Source organism: Myxine glutinosa, chromosome 1 (assembly GCF_964187855.1).
Source record: "Myxine glutinosa chromosome 1, kmMyxGlut1.1, whole genome shotgun sequence".
Lineage (NCBI taxonomy): Eukaryota > Metazoa > Chordata > Myxini > Myxiniformes > Myxinidae > Myxine > Myxine glutinosa.
Genome location: NC_136261.1, coordinates 361,659,697 through 361,683,190, shown reverse-complemented (window position 1 = coordinate 361,683,190; position 23,494 = coordinate 361,659,697). Strand labels below are relative to the sequence as shown.

The 23,494-nt window shown below is 45.2% G+C and overlaps 2 protein-coding genes and 2 long non-coding RNA genes across 4 annotated transcripts in view; 3 read left to right on the top strand and 1 right to left on the bottom strand.

Moving 5' to 3' along the window:
* The window catches only part of LOC137413198 (15-hydroxyprostaglandin dehydrogenase [NAD(+)]), a 519,074-nt gene that overhangs the window by 210,037 nt on the left and 285,543 nt on the right, over positions 1 to 23,494 (bottom strand). The window lies entirely within an intron of this gene.
* LOC144889509 (uncharacterized) lies at positions 6,646 to 9,867 on the top strand. Its single transcript, XR_013621823.1, has 3 exons — positions 6,646 to 6,717; positions 9,319 to 9,412; positions 9,519 to 9,867. It is a non-coding gene; the product is annotated as an uncharacterized LOC144889509 (long non-coding RNA).
* Positions 13,921 to 14,412, top strand: LOC144889835 (uncharacterized). Its single transcript, XR_013622100.1, has 2 exons — positions 13,921 to 13,957; positions 14,064 to 14,412. It is a non-coding gene; the product is annotated as an uncharacterized LOC144889835 (long non-coding RNA).
* LOC144889508 (O-phosphoseryl-tRNA(Sec) selenium transferase-like) lies at positions 15,140 to 18,951 on the top strand. Its single transcript, XM_078769974.1, has 3 exons — positions 15,140 to 15,804; positions 18,403 to 18,496; positions 18,603 to 18,951. The coding sequence occupies exons 1-3, from the start codon at positions 15,672 to 15,674 to the stop codon at positions 18,862 to 18,864; spliced, it is 489 nt and encodes a 162-aa protein (XP_078626100.1). The 5' UTR covers positions 15,140 to 15,671; the 3' UTR covers positions 18,865 to 18,951.

The window sequence follows — 23,494 nt, the reverse complement described above, 5'->3', positions numbered from 1 at the left end:
TCTTTATTTTTCGTTTTCTCCTGTTTATTACCCTCGCCTGAGGAGAAAGTGTTGCATTTGAGTCCGTTTGTTTGTTTGTCTGTCTGTTTGTTTGTTCGCACAGAATAAATATGATTTTCTCTGTAACCGTTGGTCCGATTGACAGGAAATTTTCACCGTAGGTGCAACTCCACCTGTAGAATTTTACTTTTTCATACGAGCATAAATACTGTTACGGTTTTGCGTGACCCCGTTCCCTTACCAAGGGGAGATTAAGCCCCTTGTTCTCCTTGGGTCTTCACAACCGCGAGACTGAGTCGCTACTTCCGGTCAGAAGTGGAACAGGGTTTCGGGACAATTTTCACACGTACCTAAGTACCCACGCCACCGAGGAAGCGGGGATCAAGTCTCGCACGAACCACGCATAATTTGAGTACACCCGAGCGGATTGCGTACCACGTGGTCCGTGCTGTTACCTTGCTATTGGAACCCGATCAGAGCGATATAATTCGTACCATGCTAAGTCAATAATGGAAAACACGAGACGGTCGAATCAAAGGAATAACAGGTTTAATTATTATTTACAATGATTGGTAGAAGAAGCAGAGACACAGGGCAGTCTTAAACATGTCTTACTTATCTACCCAGACAATGGGCCCACGCACACTCACAGGGGATGAAGGAAGAATTGTTCATGCGCTGAACGCGCCGGCCTTGGTCGTCCAGGAACAACTCACTCGGTGTGGCCCTCTGGCGGTCGCCGCACGTTTCCCGGTGAAGACAGGCAGGCAGGCGGGAAGGATCCTCGCGGCGCTTATCTCGATAAAGGCAGGCAGGAGGAAGGAAATATTCGCACGTCTCTGGCCCGGCATGGCTGTCTTTCACAGCGCAATTAATACAACTGCGCGTATTCACTCTCGTAACTCAACGGAGGATCTGACTCAAGCTCAACCGAGAACTCAACTTGTAACTCATGCGCGTTTCACCCGAGCTCATAACTTGTAACTCGTCTGCCTCCCTTCTCATAACTTGTCACAGCGCGTCTCTCCTCATAACTGAGGTGGGGGCTTTGGGCACAGGGTTATATCGCCATGCCCTGGCCCGCATCGAATGTTCCAAGCCCCGCCTTTTGCCGCAGTGGTAAGCCACTCCCCTCGAACCCTGATTGGCGGCTCGTGCTTACCGTCACTCCCTCTCCTTCTGTCCCACCTTCCTTTGGCCTTGATCGACTCGTTCAGGCCGGCCTCGTGGTATTTCGCGCCAATTCCAAAAGCATCGAGGCAGCATAAGCATCGGAAGGGGACCTAACTCTCATTATTCTACTCAACGCAAACTAAACACAGGAAAAGGACTACGCTTACATTTACTAAGAAATAACTGATCTTTAAACGAGGCTACATGTTGTCGTGTAACTAAACTATGAGGGGAAATTAACCTTTTATTGTAAAAACACAAAACCGCAACAATACATACATACATATATACATACATACATGCAGACTTTCCCTATATTATATATAAATGTAGAATCTATTCGTGTATGGTGCATATATTTAGAAAGATTGTGCAAAATTGTCCAAAAAAAGAGAAAAGCACCTGTAAGTACTGTATTTACAAAAAAACAACAACTAGAAAGGGATACTTATTGGTATTTGGGCGAAAAGTGAAGGACCTCAACAGCCAAAGAATCTGCAAAATATTATTATGAATGGAGTAGAACGCAAACAGAAGTAGCATCACAAAAGTAGAATAATAAGGGGGGTTCTAGACCACTAACCAAAATGTGTTGACATGGCTGGTAAAACAAACCTAAAATATTAGGTAACTGAACCACCTGAGCCCATGAGTTTTTAGCAGGAAGTTGAGAAATCTTTTACATATATTAATTGTTAACTATTTTTATTTTTGCTCACTTTTCTTCTTCTGGTAGAAGGAGAAGCTGAGGTTCGAGGTGTTAACCCTTCAGTGGAGCAAAAGAGGAAATGCCAATGCCCAAAATTTCATCTTTTTCTTGTTTCCCACGGCTCTTAGCATACTTTGATGACCACGCTGTTGTTTCTCTACATTGTTCTATCTGTCCACCAATGCAGAATGATACTCGCCTTCATGATCAAGGCTCATTTTCAATTTATCATCTGGTGTAACCTTTTTCCAAATGAGACATCATATGCACCTTGAATTCAGGTTTCTCATAATTGATTTGTTTATTCATACTCTAATTTTGTAAATGCTTATTTTATACAAGAGTCGACGCTCATGGATAAATTCACCAACAAAGGGCAGCAGGTTCATAGAAAGCTTCGGAAGCGAACCTCCATGGCAATTGCATGTATATGTAAATCCATTCAAACTTTCACTGTCATTCCCCATTCCCTTGGGAACAAAATTTCATGTTGTCATTTCAAATGTCCCTTCCATGATCTGCCATCTTGTCCCTTCCATGATCCGCCATCTTGCTCACGTGATCTTGCTTTGGTCTGGCGCGACCGATAAATTATTTTCACCTGGTGATTAAAATCAATAAATTACAATACAATACTGTACAGAACGGATTTTGAATTCGAAACCGCTCATCATTTACGCCAGCTACACCGACTTCTTTTTTCCACCAGCTACACCAGCTTCAGTTTTCCACCAGCTACACCGACTTCAGTTTTCCGCCAGCTGCACGGACTTCATTTAAGCCAGGTACACCGATTTCAGTTTTCCGTCATCTACACCGACTTCAGTTTTCTGCCAGCTACACCGACTTTATTTATAATTCTAAGCCCAAGATCAAACAACCTAGCCTAGCTAGGCCTAGGCCAGAGATGTTTGCGAGGGCTGCGTACTCGATCGACTGACCATTGTCGACGAAGCTCTCACTCTACTCAATGCGTATTTTCATATTAAACTACGAAAGGGTATTGTGGAAATTGGACATACACAAAAAGGAAAAGAGGAATAACACAAAACGAGTAACAATGGCCTGGAGAACAGAATGGGAATGAATCAATATGTGAGAAGAGTTCTCGGATGTGCATGATCGAGTGCATGAAGCAATGGTGGGCAGCACATTTGAAAGACCAAAGGAAGGAGGATGAGACAACAGACACAGGGAGACAATTCTACAATCCACAGAATAAGGGGAAGAAGTTTTAAGGTTTTCTTCTTTTGAGGAATAGACTGTTATTCTACTCGTTTGCAATAAGTTGAACAAGAAAGAGCAATAAGAGATTGCAGACCCTCGCAATGTTGTGTTTGTGTGGTATTTATTAGTTGCTGTGTTTGTCTAGTTTATTGACGACGTATATTTATGCTCAATCAAATGTGGCTGCCAAACCACGTGACTGAAGACGTCATCAATTTAATTATCCTGTACAATTTTTGAATATATCATGCTCAAGAAATTTCATATTGATCAGATCGAGCTTGTCTAATTGTCTAATTATGACTTGTCCAATTGTCTAACTACTTGTTTAATTATGACGTCATAATCAAGGCACCGATGACAACATCATGAATATCTGTTGTTCCCCATGGGGAGTATTTGATCATGAGACAGGTTTCAATTTTTTCCATGAAGCGGTTTCAGAAATGTAGAGGTGCAAAGTATTTCGATTTTTCCAAGATGGCGCCCAACCACGTGATCTATGACGTCATGATTATCATTAAAATATTCTACAGGGAGAGGCACTCCTGTGGTGAAAATTTATTGGCAATTAGGCCAATAGTTGCTGAGAAAAGCACGCATTCACTGTGCGGACAAACTATGACTGAAACTGGACCGGACTGTGAAATCTTTGTTTCTTCCCCACCGCTGCCAAACTATGGAACTCTTTACCTTCTCATGCTTTCCAAACACTTATGATCTTCCCATAGGTATGTATTTCTTTGGTTTGCAGTAGAACAAAACAAAAAAAGCTGAAAAAATGACTAAATCTTAGCTTATTCCACACAGAAATCCTAAAATGGCCCGGACAATATTATTGCCACCTTTTAGAAGTTGCTAGAAATAATTAGATTTCAAGCAGGTGATTCTCCTTTACTTTGGAATTGAACTCAGCTGTGGTGAGTTGCAGGTGCCTGCAATATAAAAATCACTCATTCAACCATTTTGAATAGAGAAAAGGAGTCATTCTGCTGTTTTGTGTCACTGTGTGTACCGCAATGAGCATGGAGAAAAGAAACAAAACCAGAGAATTGTCTGAGTAGGTCAGACACAACATTGTAGCCAAGCATGGACAATCTCAAGGCTACAAGTCCATCTCCAGAGACTTTGATGTTCCTGTGTCCACCGTACGCAATGTTATCAGGAAGTTCACGGCCCATGGCACTGTAAAGTCTGACTGGAGTTTTCCAAAACACCTGAACAAGCCAAACCCTTTCTGGGAGAATGTCCTGTGGACAGATGAGACTAAATTAGAGCTTTTTGGGAAAGCACATCATCTCTATATTTACAGAAAACAAAAGGAAGCTTTCAAAGAAAAGAACACCTCTCATACAGTCAAGCATGGAGGAGGTTCAGTGATGTTTTGGGGTTGCTGTGCTGCCTCTGGCACTGGGTGCCTTGAATGTGTGCATGGCATCATGAAATCAGGAGATTACCAAGGCATATTGGAGCACAATGTTTAATCCAATGTCAGAAAGCAGGGTCTCCGTTGAAGGTCATGGGTCTTGCAGCAGGACAATGACCCCAAACACACTTTAAAAAGCACCCAGGAATGGTTCAAGACAAAACGCTAGACTGTTCTGAAGTGGGCAGCAGTGAGTCCAGATCTAAATCCCATTGAACACCTGTGGGGAGATCTGAAAACAGCAGTTGGGAGAAGGCACCCATCAAATCTTGGAGAACTGCAGCAGTTTTCATAAGAAGAGTGGGTCAAACTGCCAGTAAAAAGTACAAAAACCTTGAAAAACGAAATAAAACGAAATTTATCTCATTCAAATGTCTACCAAAATGTAAATAATTGACTTGGTACATATCCTACACACCGGTATGTCCTACAAAGTGACGCTTTTATTGTTGAGATCTTTAAAACTTCATGAAATGCAAGAAATCAATGATCATTTGGAACCCGGTGTGTACCCCGATTTAGAATAGGTACACCGTATCCCTGCGTGTCGTAAGAGGCGACTGAGGGTTGGCGTCAGGAAGGGCATCCGGCCATAAAAACATTGCCTCAAACAGGGAACCATGATTGTCATGGGGCCCGCAAGGCTAACCCCCACTCCAGCGGGGAAAATGGCCTTAAAACGATCATTCATTCAATGATCATTTGGAAGAAATTTTAAGTACCAATCCAAGAAAATACACTACAAAAGTAAAGTACCCTCCACCCCAAAAGGACGATAAAGAAGCTGTCATAAGTTTCGGAAGAAGCAGATTTGTGGAATTTTTTAATGAATAAAAACATATCTTGCATTATCAGTAATCATTTAAAAAAAAAAAGTAATCATGAAAATGGACAAATAGCATCTATAATTGACATGGATATCAATTCGGAGAATAAAAATAAAATAATCTAACAGCAGATGTGACGGTGCTAATCCATTTCGATACAGACTTCGCTTACAAAAATAAAAATAAAAAGTCTAATCCACGAATTAGAAGGGGTGTCTGCATACTTTTGGTCATGTAGTGTATATGTATATATATATACATACATATATACATACATATATACATACATATGTGTATACGGAAGCCTCTCCTCAGTGAAAGACACATGAAAGCCCGCTTGGAGTTTGCAAAAAAAGCACCTAAAGGACTCTCAGACTGTGAGAAACAAGATTCTGTGGTCTGATGAAACCAAGATTGAACTGTTTAGCTTCCGTCTAGCCACTCTACCATAAAGCCCAGATCGGTGGAGTGTTGCAGTGATGGTTGTCCTTCTGGAAGTTTCTCCCATCTCCACACAGGATCTCTGGAGCTCAGCCAGAGTGACCATCGCGTTCTTGGTCACCTCTCTTACCCAGGCCCTTCTCCCCCGATTGCTCAGTTTGGCCGGGTGGCCGGCTCTAGGAAGAGTCCTGGTTGTTCCAAACTTCTTCCATTTAAGAATTATGGAGGCCCCTGTGCTCTTGGGAACCTTCAATGCAGCAGAGATTTAGTTGTCGGCTTCCCCAGATCTGTGCCTCGACACAATCCTGTCTCTGAGCTCTGCAGGCAGTTCCTTCGACCACATGGCTTGGTTTTTGCTCTGATATGCATTGTCAGCTGTGAGACCTTATAGAGACAGGTGTGTGCCTTTCCAAATCATATCCAATCAATTGAATTTACCACAGGTGGACTCCAATCAAGGTGTAGAAACATCTTAAAGATGATCAAGAGAAATGGGAGGCACCTGAGCTACATTTCAAGTGTCATAGCAAAGGGTATGAATACTGAGGGTCAATGTGATGTTTCCGTTTTTATTTTTAATAAATTTGCAAAACTTTCTAAAATCTGTTTTGTCTTTGTCATTATGGGACATTGAGTGTAGATTGAGGGAAAAAATGAATTTAAACGATTTTGGCAATTAGGCTGCAACATAACAAAATGTGAAAAAGTGAAGGGGTCTGAATACTTTCTGAATGCACTGTACACTCTGCCTGTATTTATTCGTAAAATAGATCAGAAAAGTCATTTTCATTTGGGTATTTAAAATTTTTCTGAACTTTTTCAGATTTTCTTGCGCATGAAGGCACAGCTGGTTGAAATTGCAAAGAAGTATGGAGAAAGAGTTCTGCACACGCCCCACAATCCTGTCTCTCTTGGTACGTGGGTTCACTGCAGCTGAGAGGAAATGTTTTTGTACCTTGGGTGTTATATTAATCTGATATGGAGTCTCGCTCCTCACTGGGTTGGTGCAGCTGCTTCCCATCTTGCTCCCGCTTGAGCGAGTCCAAGGCCCTTCATTTTATTGGCATATCTCTGCAGGGGGCAATGCCCCAAAGTCTGCTTTTGCCAATCGAAGGCAGGTTGGGTTGACTTGGGTTTCTATGGCCGCATTTCTGACCTCATTCCCAGCCAGCCCTGGTCGCACACGTTCTTTCAGCGCCCCATATCTGCTGACCATCCCCTATTGGCTGCGAACGCTCATCTCCATTCCTTCATCCGTCTGTGTGACTGATTCTGTCTGTTGTCTCCGTGCCCCTTCCTCCAGTCTTCCAAGAGTACATTGTCACATCTGAATGCTTTCTCCAATATTAACCCACTCTCTTCTACTTTAACTGAAAACTTCACACATTTTATTTTTGTCCTTCATCCATTTGTGTGCTTCTTCTTTTTTGATCCTTTGCCAATTGATGTACCTGCTGCCCTCCATCGTTTAGCTCCTCCATGGATCTCGATTTCTGTATACAAAACCATATATTAGTATGTCGTCACAACATGCACCATTTTCTTGTTCTCCACAAAGGTTCCGGTGCGGTCGTTCATGAAAGGTTCCGGTACGGTTGCCACAAATTCGTCAGCCATTAGCATAGGGTTATGCTTTTTTAACACCAGATGAAGTCGGCCCTGTTGTGATTTATTTTTCGAACTCTTGAAAAGGATGAAAATAATGAGTCGCGAGTTGTCACTTCCTTTTTTTTCTTTCTTTTTTTTGGTATTCAAGGTCGAGGCTCGTGCAAGAGCTAACATTAATGACAAAAAAAAAACTGACACATAAGACATAATAAAGGGAGCGAGAGACAGGATGGGGAGAGAGGGGGAAGCACACAACTACAACATTTGAGAGCAGGGACATTGGGAGATCTGTGGGAGGGAGAAGGCTTGGGGAGGGGTGAGGGGGGCATGGTAAGGGGGTTGGGGGTGGGAGAGGTAAAACCACATGGACACAGCTAGGTCTTCCAGGAAAGAAGTCGGTATTTCAGAAAAGTGGATCTGGGGTGAATTAACGGGGTTAGAAAAGATCAAGGTTTTAGATGGGGGAAGATAAGAGATGGTGGTGAACAGCTGTTTTAAAGACCTGGAGGGAGGAGTGGGATTGAAGAGAGTGAGGAAGTTTGTTCAGGAGGCAGGAGAAAAGAGGAATGAAAGAGTGAAGGTAAATAGAGAGTCTTGATTTTGGCAGTTTCACAAGAAGAGGGTTGCTGGCAGATCGTGTGCGACCTGTAGGAGTATTTGGGGGACAGAGCACAGACAGGGCTGGGGGTGGGGGCGGCTAGGCCAGAGAGGAGTCGGTAGAAGACAGAAAGACCACCAACCTGCCTGCGGTGAGTGAGTGAAAGGCCCTCAGAGTTAGCTTCATCGCGGGAGATTCCAATGATTCTGAAAGCTTTGGTTTCAACAGCGTGAAGCCGAGCCCGGTGTGAGGCAGGAGGAACAGCCCAGAGAGGAGAGCAGTATTCCAATGAGCTGCGGATGAAAGCCTTGTATGTGGTGAGGAGCTCAGGTGTGCCAAGAAAGGACTTCGCACGACGGAGGATGCCCAGACGGCGACTGGCTTTGGAGACTAGTTTGGAAATGTGGTTTTATGGCAGATTGAGAGACCTAAGAGCTTGAGCAACAGAACTTCTTGGAGAGGATTGTTGAGAAAAGTAGATGGGAGGGTTGTCCAGACGGTCTTTTCAGAGAGACATTGTGAGAGTCTGACATTTGTCAGGATTGAAAGACATGTTCCACTTGTATGACCAGTCCGATTTTGTCCAGGTCTGCAGAGAGTGAGGAGGCTGCAGACTGCCGATCTGAGGGATGAGGAATGGAGCGGCAGAGAGTGAAGTCATCAGAAAAGAGATAGAGAGGATTTTCCAGAGACATGGGGGTAGAAAAGATCATTGATGAAGACCAGAAAAAGCACAGGGCCCAGAACACTGCCTTGGGGAACTCCAGCCTGAACAGGAAGGGGAGATGAGAGAAATCCATTCAGGGCCACACATTGACTAGGACCACAGAGGAAGTCCGCAAGCCATGCGTGGAGATAACCATGCATACCATAGGAGGAGAGTTTCGTGAGCAGAGCGGGGTGCCAGACCGTATCGAAGGCACGTGATATGTCAAGGGAGACAGCTCTAATTTCCTGTTTGACATTGAGGACCTCCATTCATTGTTGAGACAGCAGAAGCAGCATGTCCAGAGTTGAGTGACCTGGTCTGAATCGTCAATTTGGATTCAGACCAGGTCAGTGTTTCACATGTTGGACAAGAAATAAAAGGGTGAAAATTGTGTGATGTCAATTCTTGTTCGTCTTCCCCATTCGTATACATTGCACAGTTTACAAACCAAGTAAATTATTTGTTTTGTATTTGTAATCGTAAAAATACTTTTTGATGGATTTAGCTGCAATTTTTCATCAGAAGGTATATTTTTATAATCCCTGAACGGAGGTGATTATTTAAAACTAATATTGACAAACAATTTGCCTTCTGTGGCAGCATTGTCACTATCCAACCTGGAGTGCATACGGGGCACGACTGAGGTGATGCGCTTGCGTTCGATGCTCTTCACGCGACACGTTTCTGGAGCAAGGTGAGGCCTACAGAATGGTATGTTTGCTCACTGTTTTCTGATCCCTTTCAGAACGGATATTTTACCGCAACAGCTTCACCTCATCCGATCTTGTTCCTCTTTGCAGGGTGATTTCACGGGGAGTTGAATCTGTTGTTGGAGGATACAAGTTTGAGGGATTCGGAGCTCACAGCGCACACTATCCTTGTGCCTATCTGAATGCGGCTGCATCTATCGGTATAACGCGGAAAGACGTAGATCGCTTCATAATGTGCCTTGACCATTGTCTATCTAGTCTCACGAAAAGAAGAGGCATTGAAAAAGATTTGGGGAATGAAGCAGATTGTACGGTCACTGAAATTCAACATGAAGTTCTCCCGGATATATAGTGTGAGAACTCTTTGAAGCGAGACTCCTTGTGGTAGAACTAACGAGAATAAATTCAGTCCTGCGGGACTTCCAGGTTGGCTTCTGTATTCCTTGCTGGGATGTTTTGATCAGGAACAGCACAATGCTGATTGTAATGATTTGCAATATAATCGCTGCAATACCGGGTAGTTGCGTGGAGCGAACGATCAAGCCCCTTGTCTAACTCTCGATACCAAAAATACATTTAATAGACAAGTCCTGCTCTGTGGGACCACTTGCTATTAAACTGATAATAAGCAAATTATTTCTTTCTTTTTTAAGCCTGTAAATTGTGCCTCCCTGTAATTGCACTGCCAACAGGATGTCGGTGTAGACAATACGGCATTCTCCATCCATGGTAGACCGATGCCAGTTCCAGGTAGTGTAGACCGCTATCACTACCTTGGAGTTCCCATTGATATTCCGGTATATCGGACGAGAACATCTGCTCGTTGGTTATTAACATGACGGCAGATGTCCTTGTAAAAATCAAAAAGTTTTTGTTGGTACCGTGGCAGACGTTGGATGCTATAAAAGCCTTCGTCCAGTCCTGCCTTTCATTACTCCGCGCACGCGAAGGGAAAAGCGGGGTTAAGCAATTGGTTCATGTCCGTCCATCTGTTCTGTCAGTTTTGTTCGTGGAACAACTTATTTCGATTGAATGTTATATTTTGAACATGAATAGGAAGACAAGTTTGCTGTTGAACAGTAATTTGGCTTTGAATTTGTCCCAATTGCACAAGTGTAGAGAGGCGTGAGATATTTTTTACTCTGTCTGCCGCACATAGAGACATAGCTGTCTCTATGTGCGGTTCTTCATTGTGGTGTCTCCCCAGGTCTCTCGTGTATACGCGCTCACTATGGCGTCACTCTGCGTCTCCACCGAGACGTCGCCGGGTCTCTCCAGCATGCACTCACCGTGGTGTGGTGTCTCCCTGGTGCACGCAAGCGTCGCTGCCTTTTATAATCGCACCCTCTCCCTCTCCCACCCAGCTGACCACATAGAGGGAAAAGCAGCGCACAAGGAACTAGGGTGACGAGGAACTGCCGAGACAGACATTTATAGTCATTCCTCATCGAGGTTACAAACACTTGTGTTAACATTCATTAAGAGATAACTGATGAATAATTAACCCCTTCGGCATTTCCATAACTATATATGCGTATATAATACCTGGAATGATGACCATGAACCCGTGTCAAACAAGCAATTTTTGCAGGGGTTCTGATCAACAGAGGGTGCTTAAAACACAGGTAGACACTAACACTAACCACAACGCAAAGACTCAAATGCATGGAGAGTGAGTGTTTAGTTCTATAATATAACATGGATGTAAAATTGCTTGCATTCCTTCATCTTTTGCAGGAGATGTATAATTATCTGAAGGCACAGCTGGTTGAAATTGCAAAGAAGTATGGAGAAAGAGTTCTGCACACGCCACACAATCCTGTCTCTCTTGGTACGTGGGTTCACTGCAGCTGAGAGGAAATGTTTTTGTACCTTGGGTGTTATATTAATCTGATATGGAGTCTCGCTCTTCACTGGGTTGGTGCAGCTGCTTCCCATCTTGCTCCCGCTTGAGCGAGTCCAAGGCCCTTCATTTTATTGGCATATCTCTGCAGGGGGCAATGCCCCAAAGTCTGCTTTTGCCAATCGAAGGCAGGTTGGGTTGACTTGGGTTTCTATGGCCGCATTTCTGACCTCATTCCCAGCCAGCCCTGGTCGCACACGTTCTTTCAGCACCCCATATCTGCTGACCATCCCCTATTGGCTGCGAACGCTCATCTCCATTCCTTCATCCGTCTGTGTGACTGATTCTGTCTGTTGTCTCCGTGCCCCTTCCTCCAGTCTTCCAAGAGTACATTGTCACATCTGAATGCTTTCTCCAATATTAACCCACTCTCTTCTACTTTAACTGAAAACTTCACACATTTAATTTTTGTCCTTCATCCATTTGTGTGCTTCTTCTTTTTTGATCCTTTGCCAATTGATGTACCTGCTGCCCTCCATCGTTTAGCTCCTCCATGGATCTCGATTTCTGTATACAAAACCATATATTAGTATGTCGTCACAACATGCACCATTTTCTTGTTCTCCACAAAGGTTCCGGTGCGGTCGTTCATGAAAGGTTCCGGTACGGTTGCCACAAATTCGTCAGCCATTAGCATAGGGTTATGCTTTTTTAACACCAGATGAAGTCGGCCCTGTTGTGATTTATTTTTCGAACTCTTGAAAAGGATGAAAATAATGAGTCGCGAGTTGTCACTTCCTTTTTTTTCTTTCTTTTTTTTGGTATTCAAGGTCGAGGCTCGTGCAAGAGCTAACATTAATGACAAAAAAAAAACCGACACATAAGACATAATAAAGGGAGCGAGAGACAGGATGGGGAGAGAGGGGGAAGCACACAACTACAACATTTGAGAGCAGGGACATTGGGAGATCTGTGGGAGGGAGAAGGCTTGGGGGGGGGGGGTGAGGGGGGCATGGTAAGGGGGTTGGGGGTGGGAGAGGTAAAACCACATGGACACAGCTAGGTCTTCCAGGAAAGAAGTCGGTATTTCAGAAAAGTGGATCTGGGGTGAATTAACGGGGTTAGAAAAGATCAAGGTTTTAGATGGGGGAAGATAAGAGATGGTGGTGAACAGCTGTTTTAAAGACCTGGAGGGAGGAGTGGGATTGAAGAGAGTGAGGAAGTTTGTTCAGGAGGCAGGAGAAAAGAGGAATGAAAGAGTGAAGGTAAATAGAGAGTCTTGATTTTGGCAGTTTCACAAGAAGAGGGTTGCTGGCAGATCGTGTGCGACCTGTAGGAGTATTTGGGGGACAGAGCACAGACAGGGCTGGGGGTGGGGGCGGCTAGGCCAGAGAGGAGTCGGTAGAAGACAGAAAGACCACCAACCTGCCTGCGGTGAGTGAGTGAAAGGCCCTCAGAGTTAGCTTCATCGCGGGAGATTCCAATGATTCTGAAAGCTTTGGTTTCAACAGCGTGAAGCCGAGCCCGGTGTGAGGCAGGAGGAACAGCCCAGAGAGGAGAGCAGTATTCCAATGAGCTGCGGATGAAAGCCTTGTATGTGGTGAGGAGCTCAGGTGTGCCAAGAAAGGACTTCGCACGACGGAGGATGCCCAGACGGCGACTGGCTTTGGAGACTAGTTTGGAAATGTGGTTTTATGGCAGATTGAGAGACCTAAGAGCTTGAGCAACAGAACTTCTTGGAGAGGATTGTTGAGAAAAGTAGATGGGAGGGTTGTCCAGACGGTCTTTTCAGAGAGACATTGTGAGAGTCTGACATTTGTCAGGATTGAAAGACATGTTCCACTTGTATGACCAGTCCGATTTTGTCCAGGTCTGCAGAGAGTGAGGAGGCTGCAGACTGCCGATCTGAGGGATGAGGAATGGAGCGGCAGAGAGTGAAGTCATCAGAAAAGAGATAGAGAGGATTTTCCAGAGACATGGGGGAAGAAAAGATCATTGATGAAGACCAGAAAAAGCACAGGGCCCAGAACACTGCCTTGGGGAACTCCAGCCTGAACAGGAAGGGGAGATGAGAGAAATCCATTCAGGGCCACACATTGACTAGGACCACAGAGGAAGTCCGCAAGCCATGCGTGGAGATAACCATGCATACCATAGGAGGAGAGTTTCGTGAGCAGAGCGGGGTGCCAGACCGTATCGAAGGCACGTGATATGTCAAGGGTGACAGCTCTAATTTCCTGTTTGACATTGAGGACCTCCATTCATTGTTGAGACAGCAGAAGCAGCATGTCCAGAGTTGAGTGACCTGGTCTGAATCGTCAATTTGGATTCAGACCAGGTCAGTGTTTCACATGTTGGACAAGAAATAAAAGGGTGAAAATTGTGTGATGTCAATTCTTGTTCGTCTTCCCCATTCGTATACATTGCACAGTTTACAAACCAAGTAAATTATTTGTTTTGTATTTGTAATCGTAAAAATACTTTTTGATGGATTTAGCTGCAATTTTTCATCAGAAGGTATATTTTTATAATCCCTGAACGGAGGTGATTATTTAAAACTAATATTGACAAACAATTTGCCTTCTGTGGCAGCATTGTCACTATCCAACCTGGAGTGCATACGGGGCACGACTGAGGTGATGCGCTTGCGTTCGATGCTCTTCACGCGACACGTTTCTGGAGCAAGGTGAGGCCTACAGAATGGTATGTTTGCTCACTGTTTTCTGATCCCTTTCAGAACGGATATTTTACCGCAACAGCTTCACCTCATCCGATCTTGTTCCTCTTTGCAGGGTGATTTCACGGGGAGTTGAATCTGTTGTTGGAGGATACAAGTTTGAGGGATTCGGAGCTCACAGCTCACACTATCCTTGTGCCTATCTGAATGCGGCTGCATCTATCGGTATAACGCGGAAAGACGTAGATCGCTTCATAATGTGCCTTGACCATTGTCTATCTAGTCTCACGAAAAGAAGAGGCATTGAAAAAGATTTGGGGAATGAAGCAGATTGTACGGTCACTGAAATTCAACATGAAGTTCTCCCGGATATATAGTGTGAGAACTCTTTGAAGCGAGACTCCTTGTGGTAGAACTAACGAGAATAAATTCAGTCCTGCGGGACTTCCAGGTTGGCTTCTGTATTCCTTGCTGGGATGTTTTGATCAGGAACAGCACAATGCTGATTGTCATGATTTGCAATATAATCGCTGCAATACCGGGTAGTTGCGTGGAGCGAACGATCAAGCCCCTTGTCTAACTCTCGATACCAAAAATACATTTAATAGACAAGTCCTGCTCTGTGGGACCACTTGCTATTAAACTGATAATAAGCAAATTATTTCTCTCTTTTTTAAGCCTGTAAATTGTGCCTCCCTGTAATTGCACTGCCAACAGGATGTCGGTGTAGACAATACGGCATTCTCCATCCATGGTAGACCGATGCCAGTTCCAGGTAGTGTAGACCGCTATCACTACCTTGGAGTTCCCATTGATATTCCGGTATATCGGACGAGAACATCTGCTCGTTGGTTATTAACATGACGGCAGATGTCCTTGTAAAAATCAAAAAGTTTTTGTTGGTACCGTGGCAGACGTTGGATGCTATAAAAGCCTTCGTCCAGTCCTGCCTTTCATTACTCCGCGCACGCGAAGGGAAAAGCGGGGTTAAGCAATTGGTTCATGTCCGTCCATCTGTTCTGTCAGTTTTGTTCGTGGAACAACTTATTTCGATTGAATGTTATATTTTGAACATGAATAGGAAGACAAGTTTGCTGTTGAACAGTAATTTGGCTTTGAATTTGTCCCAATTGCACAAGTGTAGAGAGGCGTGAGATATTTTTTACTCTGTCTGCCGCACATAGAGACATAGCTGTCTCTATGTGCGGTTCTTCATTGTGGTGTCTCCCCAGGTCTCTCGTGTATACGCGCTCACTATGGCGTCACTCTGCGTCTCCACCGAGACGTCGCCGGGTCTCTCTAGCATGCACTCACCGTGGTGTGGTGTCTCCCTGGTGCACGCAAGCGTCGCTGCCTTTTATAATCGCACCCTCTCCCTCTCCCACCCAGCTGACCACATAGAGGGAAAAGCAGCGCACAAGGAACTAGGGTGACGAGGAACTGCCGAGACAGACATTTATAGTCATTCCTCATCGAGGTTACAAACACTTGTGTTAACATTCATTAAGAGATAACTGATGAATAATTAACCCCTTCGGCATTTCCATAACTATATATGCGTATATAATACCTGGAATGATGACCATGAACCCGTGTCAAACAAGCAATTTTTGCAGGGGTTCTGATCAACAGAGGGTGCTTAAAACACAGGTAGACACTAACACTAACCACAACGCAAAGACTCAAATGCATGGAGAGTGAGTGTTTAGTTCTATAATATAACATGGATGTAAAATTGCTTGCATTCCTTCATCTTTTGCAGGAGATGTATAATTATCTGAAGGCACAGCTGGTTGAAATTGCAAAGAAGTATGGAGAAAGAGTTCTGCACACGCCACACAATCCTGTCTCTCTTGGTACGAGGGTTCACTGCAGCTGAGAGGAAATGTTTTTGTACCTTGGGTGTTATATTAATCTGATATGGAGTCTCGCTCCTCACTGGGTTGGTGCAGCTGCTTCCCATCTTGCTCCCGCTTGAGCGAGTCCAAGGCCCTTCATTTTATTGGCATATCTCTGCAGGGGGCAATGCCCCAAAGTCTGCTTTTGCCAATCGAAGGCAGGTTGGGTTGACTTGGGTTTCTATGGCCGCATTTCTGACCTCATTCCCAGCCAGCCCTGGTCGCACACGTTCTTTCAGCGCCCCATATCTGCTGACCATCCCCTATTGGCTGCGAACGCTCATCTCCATTCCTTCATCCGTCTGTGTGACTGATTCTGTCTGTTGTCTCCGTGCCCCTTCCTCCAGTCTTCCAAGAGTACATTGTCACATCTGAATGCTTTCTCCAATATTAACCCACTCTCTTCTACTTTAACTGAAAACTTCACACATTTAATTTTTGTCCTTCATCCATTTGTGTGCTTCTTCTTTTTTGATCCTTTGCCAATTGATGTACCTGCTGCCCTCCATCGTTTAGCTCCTCCATGGATCTCGATTTCTGTATACAAAACCATATATTAGTCTGTCGTCACAACATGCACCATTTTCTTGTTCTCCACAAAGGTTCCGGTGCGGTCGTTCATGAAAGGTTCCGGTACGGTTGCCACAAATTCGTCAGCCATTAGCATAGGGTTATGCTTTTTTAACACCAGATGAAGTCGGCCCTGTAGTGATTTATTTTTCGAACTCTTGAAAAGGATGAAAATAATGAGTCGCGAGTTGTCACTTCCTTTTTTTTCTTTCTTTTTTTTGGTATTCAAGGTCGAGGCTCGTGCAAGAGCTAACATTAATGACAAAAAAAAAACTGACACATAAGACATAATAAAGGGAGCGAGAGACAGGATGGGGAGAGAGGGGGAAGCACACAAGTACAACATTTGAGAGCAGGGACATTGGGAGATCTGTGGGAGGGAGAAGGCTTGGGGGGGGTGAGGGGGGCATGGTAAGGGGGTTGGGGGTGGGAGAGGTAAAACCACATGGACACAGCTAGGTCTTCCAGGAAAGAAGTCGGTATTTCAGAAAAGTGGATCTGGGGTGAATTAACGGGGGTAGAAAAGATCAAGGTTTTAGATGGGGGAAGATAAGAGATGGTGGTGAACAGCTGTTTTAAAGACCTGGAGGGAGGAGTGGGATTGAAGAGAGTGAGGAAGTTTGTTCAGGAGGCAGGAGAAAAGAGGAATGAAAGAGTGAAGGTAAATAGAGAGTCTTGATTTTGGCAGTTTCACAAGAAGAGGGTTGCTGGCAGATCGTGTGCGACCTGTAGGAGTATTTGGGGGACAGAGCACAGACAGGGCTGGGGGTGGGGGCGGCTAGGCCAGAGAGGAGTCGGTAGAAGACAGAAAGACCACCAACCTGCCTGCGGTGAGTGAGTGAAAGGCCCTCAGAGTTAGCTTCATCGCGGGAGATTCCAATGATTCTGAAAGCTTTGGTTTCAACAGCGTGAAGCCGAGCCCGGTGTGAGGCAGGAGGAACAGCCCAGAGAGGAGAGCAGTATTCCAATGAGCTGCGGATGAAAGCCTTGTATGTGGTGAGGAGCTCAGGTGTGCCAAGAAAGGACTTCGCACGACGGAGGATGCCCAGACGGCGACTGGCTTTGGAGACTAGTTTGGAAATGTGGTTTTATGGCAGATTGAGAGACCTAAGAGCTTGAGCAACAGAACTTCTTGGAGAGGATTGTTGAGAAAAGTAGATGGGAGGGTTGTCCAGACGGTCTTTTCAGAGAGACATTGTGAGAGTCTGACATTTGTCAGGATTGAAAGACATGTTCCACTTGTATGACCAGTCCGATTTTGTCCAGGTCTGCAGAGAGTGAGGAGGCTGCAGACTGCCGATCTGAGGGATGAGGAATGGAGCGGCAGAGAGTGAAGTCATCAGAAAAGAGATAGAGGATTTTCCAGAGACATGGGGGTAGAAAAGATCATTGATGAAGACCAGAAAAAGCACAGGGCCCAGAACACTGCCTTGGGGAACTCCAGCCTGAACAGGAAGGGGAGATGAGAGAAATCCATTCAGGGCCACACATTGACTAGGACCACAGAGGAAGTCCGCAAGCCATGCGTGGAGATAACCATGCATACCATAGGAGGAGAGTTTCGTGAGCAGAGCGGGGTGCCAGACCGTATCGAAGGCACGTGATATGTCAAGGGAGACAGCTCTAATTTCCTGTTTGACATTGAGGACCTCCATTCATTGTTGAGACAGCAGAAGCAGCATGTCCAGAGTTGAGTGACCTGGTCTGAATCGTCAATTTGGATTCAGACCAGGTCAGTGTTTCACATGTTGGACAAGAAATAAAAGGGTGAAAATTGTGTGATGTCAATTCTTGTTCGTCTTCCCCATTCGTATACATTGCACAGTTTACAAACCAAGTAAATTATTTGTTTTGTATTTGTAATCGTAAAAATACTTTTTGATGGATTTAGCTGCAATTTTTCATCAGAAGGTATATTTTTATAATCCCTGAACGGAGGTGATTATTTAAAACTAATATTGACAAACAATTTGCCTTCTGTGGCAGCATTGTCACTATCCAACCTGGAGCGTATACTGGGCACGACTGAGGTGATGCGCTTGCGTTCGATGCTCTTCACGCGACACGTTTCTGGAGCAAGGTGAGGCCTACAGAATGGTATGTTTGCTCACTGTTTTCTGATCCCTTTCAGAACGGATATTTTACCGCAACAGCTTCACCTCATCCGATCTTGTTCCTCTTTGCAGGGTGATTTCACGGGGAGTTGAATCTGTTGTTGGAGGATACAAGTTTGAGGGATTCGGAGCTCACAGCTCACACTATCCTTGTGCCTATCTGAATGCGGCTGCATCTATCGGTATAACGCGGAAAGACGTAGATCGCTTCATAATGTGCCTTGACCATTGTCTATCTAGTCTCACGAAAAGAAGAGGCATTGAAAAAGATTTGGGGAATGAAGCAGATTGTACGGTCACTGAAATTCAACATGAAGTTCTCCCGGATATATAGTGTGAGAACTCTTTGAAGCGAGACTCCTTGTGGTAGAACTAACGAGAATAAATTCAGTCCTGCGGGACTTCCAGGTTGGCTTCTGTATTCCTTGCTGGGATGTTTTGATCAGGAACAGCACAATGCTGATTGTCATGATTTGCAATATAATCGCTGCAATACCGGGTAGTTGCGTGGAGCGAACGATCAAGCCCCTTGTCTAACTCTCGATACCAAAAATACATTTAATAGACAAGTCCTGCTCTGTGGGACCACTTGCTATTAAACTGATAATAAGCAAATTATTTCTTTCTTTTTTAAGCCTGTAAATTGTGCCTCCCTGTAATTGCACTGCCAACAGGATGTCGGTGTAGACAATACGGCATTCTCCATCCATGGTAGACCGATGCCAGTTCCAGGTAGTGTAGACCGCTATCACTACCTTGGAGTTCCCATTGATATTCCGGTATATCGGACGAGAACATCTGCTCGTTGGTTATTAACATGACGGCAGATGTCCTTGTAAAAATCAAAAAGTTTTTGTTGGTACCGTGGCAGACGTTGGATGCTATAAAAGCCTTCGTCCAGTCCTGCCTTTCATTACTCCGCGCACGCGAAGGGAAAAGCGGGGTTAAGCAATTGGTTCATGTCCGTCCATCTGTTCTGTCAGTTTTGTTCGTGGAACAACTTATTTCGATTGAATGTTATATTTTGAACATGAATAGGAAGACAAGTTTGCTGTTGAACAGTAATTTGGCTTTGAATTTGTCCCAATTGCACAAGTGTAGAGAGGCGTGAGATATTTTTTACTCTGTCTGCCAGCCTGGCAGTCGAAATTGAAAATATTCCAAACACGAAATTTACTGTCATTAAGGAAGTCCTTAAGGACACAGACACCAGGTATGAGGAACTAATGTAACGTGTTGGACAAGGTGATGTAATAGACACTTCGTGGCAGTAAGAAAAAAAAGGCGGTAAAACCCGGAATTAATTTCCAGCATGAGTGGGCGTGGCATGTGAGAGGGCCAGGGTGAAGAAAATGACGATTGACGCTGCGGACGATCTTCAATGGTGACAATAAAGCTTCCATCTCCTAAACTGCGACTCGTCATCTTATTACAGTGCATAAGGGTGATGTGCATAAGATTGCTTCAGCATCATTAAACTTCCAGATTATTTTTTCACGATCTTTAAGACCATAAAAAGAAGCGGTTACTCACGACGGTCCCCAGACTTAGTTGTTTGTCTGACCGCTTCCCGACCGCTGGCCAAAACATGGGTGCCTAAACAACTCACACACCAACTGAAAGAATGGTGAGTGGACGCATGTGAAGAACTTCTGTGACGTTACGAAACAGAAAGCGACGCTTTCTTACAGCGCGGGGATGAAAGCTGGGTCTACTACTTTCAGCCAGAAACGAAAAGGGCAACCAAAGAGTGGCGCCATTCAACTTCACCGAAGCCCAAAAAATTCCGCACACAGCTGTCCAAGTGATGCTGACGCTCTTCTGGGATAGCTGAGGCCCACTTGTAGAGCATTACATACCCAGAGGGACCACAGTCACCAGCACATCAAACGGCGACCTGCTTAAAAATAATCTGAAACCAGCAATCAGATCAAAACATCATGGACTACTCACTACCGGTGTTTTGCTGCAGCATGACAATGCTTGGCCACATACAGCCCGCGCCACAGCTGCAACAATCGAGGACCTGCATTTTAAGAGTCTTCCTCATCCACCCCACTCGCCACAGACCTCGGAAATTGTGGGGGAATTGTAGTGGGGAAATCTGCTGAGTGGTTGTCTATTGAGAATTTAATATTTGTTTAATTAAGAGCCAACCTGCTTACTTAAAAAAATTGAAGCAATATATTTTGGGAGGGTGTCAAATAATGTTTTTTCCATCCCCATTCACTTCAATGTTAAATTGGGGTTGTCACAGAACCAACATTCTCCCACAATTCATATATATATTATATATATATATTGTTACAGATCGCGGATTAAGATGTTATTTACCGAGCGGTGGTGTATTACCGCGACCGTTACAGGATCCCTGACTCACCCGATTCACCCAGAACTTTGGCCGTATCGCACCGCAGCTGCTCAATCAGGGAAAAGACAAAAACGACGAAATGCAGAGGAAAAGGAATAAAACGAGAAGACGTACAGACGAGTAATGGGATTTATTATTATCCACACATATAAAAAAAAGGAGCAATCAAGGTTTATTTACAACACATAAGATGCAGGTGACACAGTGCAAATACTAGCTTATCTACAGACTTAACTTATTCCCAGGACAGAACAAACAGAACAAACTCACGTCCACAAGAAGGGTGGAAAGGCAGGAGGTGGATGGCTGGAGGGAGAGGGAGGTCAAAGGGGGTCCCGCAGCACAACCGGCGCGTTTAGCAGCCGCCGTTCAGGCCCCACGCTGCTGTTTTGGCTGCTGTGTACGTCGCGTGCTTTGCCAGGCCTTGTCCGACTCATCTGGTCCAAACCCTCAACTCTTTCTTGGTCCCTCACTCTTTACCACCGACTCCTCACCGCAACCAACGCCACCACTGACCACCGACTCTACTGACTGACTCTTCACCACTCTCCACTTGACGACCGACTCAGCTCTTTCTCACCAAGACCAACTCAGACCAACTCTACTGGCAACCGACTCAGACCAACTGTGCAACCAACTCTCCTGACTGGTTCTTCACGACTCTCTTTCTTGACGACCAACTCAGACCAACTGTGCAACCAACTCACGACTCACTTCCGTGCGCGCCCTTTTATAGCGCCTCCAGCGATTAAGCCGCCGGCGTTTTGGACACGCCCATCGGGGTGCTCACCTCGGCCCTGGTTGGTCGCGCGACCCTCGGGCTCCGCCCTCGATGACGACAGGCGGGTACGCCCCTCCTCCCCTCTATGACGAGGTGGAGACACGCCTTTCTTCTCCGACTCAAGCACATGGTCAATGGCGGTTATTGGAGGGGAGGTGATTGGGAATCGAGGGCTCAGCAATGACGAGAGGGGATGTAATATGGCAATCGAGGGCTCGGCAATGACGAAAAGGGATGTGAAGGAAATGGGGATTTTGGGGATGGGAATGAAAGGGGATCTATTCTCTTTCACTGGTGCAATGGAGTACTTCAATTAATGGGAGACACAGCCTTACCCTAGAACACAGAATAAGAGATAACTATCAACAGGGGTATTCTATTACTTGGCTGACGTGTATGCTTGTGGACTAATTATGGGATGCCCTTTCACCTTTACACAGCTCCGGAGGTAGGGGGCGCAGAACAACCAATAATAATAATAGTACAGCACACAATCAAAAAAATACAGTCCTCATCTCCGCAACACTGCACCCTCCTCCTCTTAGGCACGGCCCGGGCCTACAACTTTTATTTTTAGTGTGACACGTAGGTGTAGTTCCCTCTATTTTTAACCTGACCCTGAGTGCGACAGTTTTAAAACATAAATAAATGTGTCCCGCTGCTCCATTGCACCCTGCCTAACAGACTTACGCCCACAGTTAACCGAATTGCGGAATGGTCTTCAAACTATACACTGACGGTGGGGAGCATTATTTACAATGACGCTATTTTTATTTACAAAACTAACCCAGGACCTGTGATTGTTCTTTCTGGGGGGGGGGGGGGGGGGGGAGACAGTCTGCTCTGCATCGACGCACCATGAAAGCACCTATAACGCACCAACACATCCTCAAGCACCAATCGGTGCAGTCACCATTGTTCATCAATGTTTATCAGTGTTCCATAAAAATAAAATCAACAACCCCTAACCCTGCAGGTGATCTCTTGCTCTTCGGCTCCCTCTGCTGGTAATTATTATTTGTCTTCCAGATGTTGTCATTCTTTTGCTTTGCTTACTGGCGGCCTATTTGTATTAAAACTTGCACCCAATGTGTCCTTTTTATTTATTTTATTTATGGCCCACAGGGCCGACTAGTGTGGTTCACCTGTGGGGCATCGGTGCCCTGTGGCCATGGTCCGCCAGCAAGATTTCGGGCCCTCATGGCCGGTTCCAGCAGAGGGGCCATGCCCCAACCCATTGGGTCCATAATTGGTGCTCGGCCACAGACATGTGGTCCATAATGTGGTGCATCGATGCAGACAGCTGGTTCTGGGAATTTCGGGCGCACAATGGCCGACCCACGCACGCTCCCCTCGGCACCCAATGGCGCACAGGTCATGTGGGAGACAAAAGGGGAAAGACAATTGAGCGAGGGGTAAGGTCACAAGGGTACACATCAATAAGGCAATGCAAGGCGAAATGCGTACGGAGGGCGAAGTGAGAAAGCTCGTCCCTACCGTACGTCACCCCCCTGTCATACACTACCCTTGCCCTTACCCCATATTTACAAAATCTACCCATTTACAAATTCGTCACTACTGTCACGTCTTCCCCATATTTCTCCTATACCAAATTCGTCACCACAATCCCTCTATCCAAAATTTGTCATCACCAAATTTATCATCAATCCTCATAAGGAGGAAGAGATGGAACACAAAGCACAATGTCACACCCACGTCATGATGCGTCTCACATTCCAAACATTTGCACAGTAAAAATAATTAAACATGGCATGGTGTGGAGTTCCTGTCACCTCAGGTGAGTGGATGCAG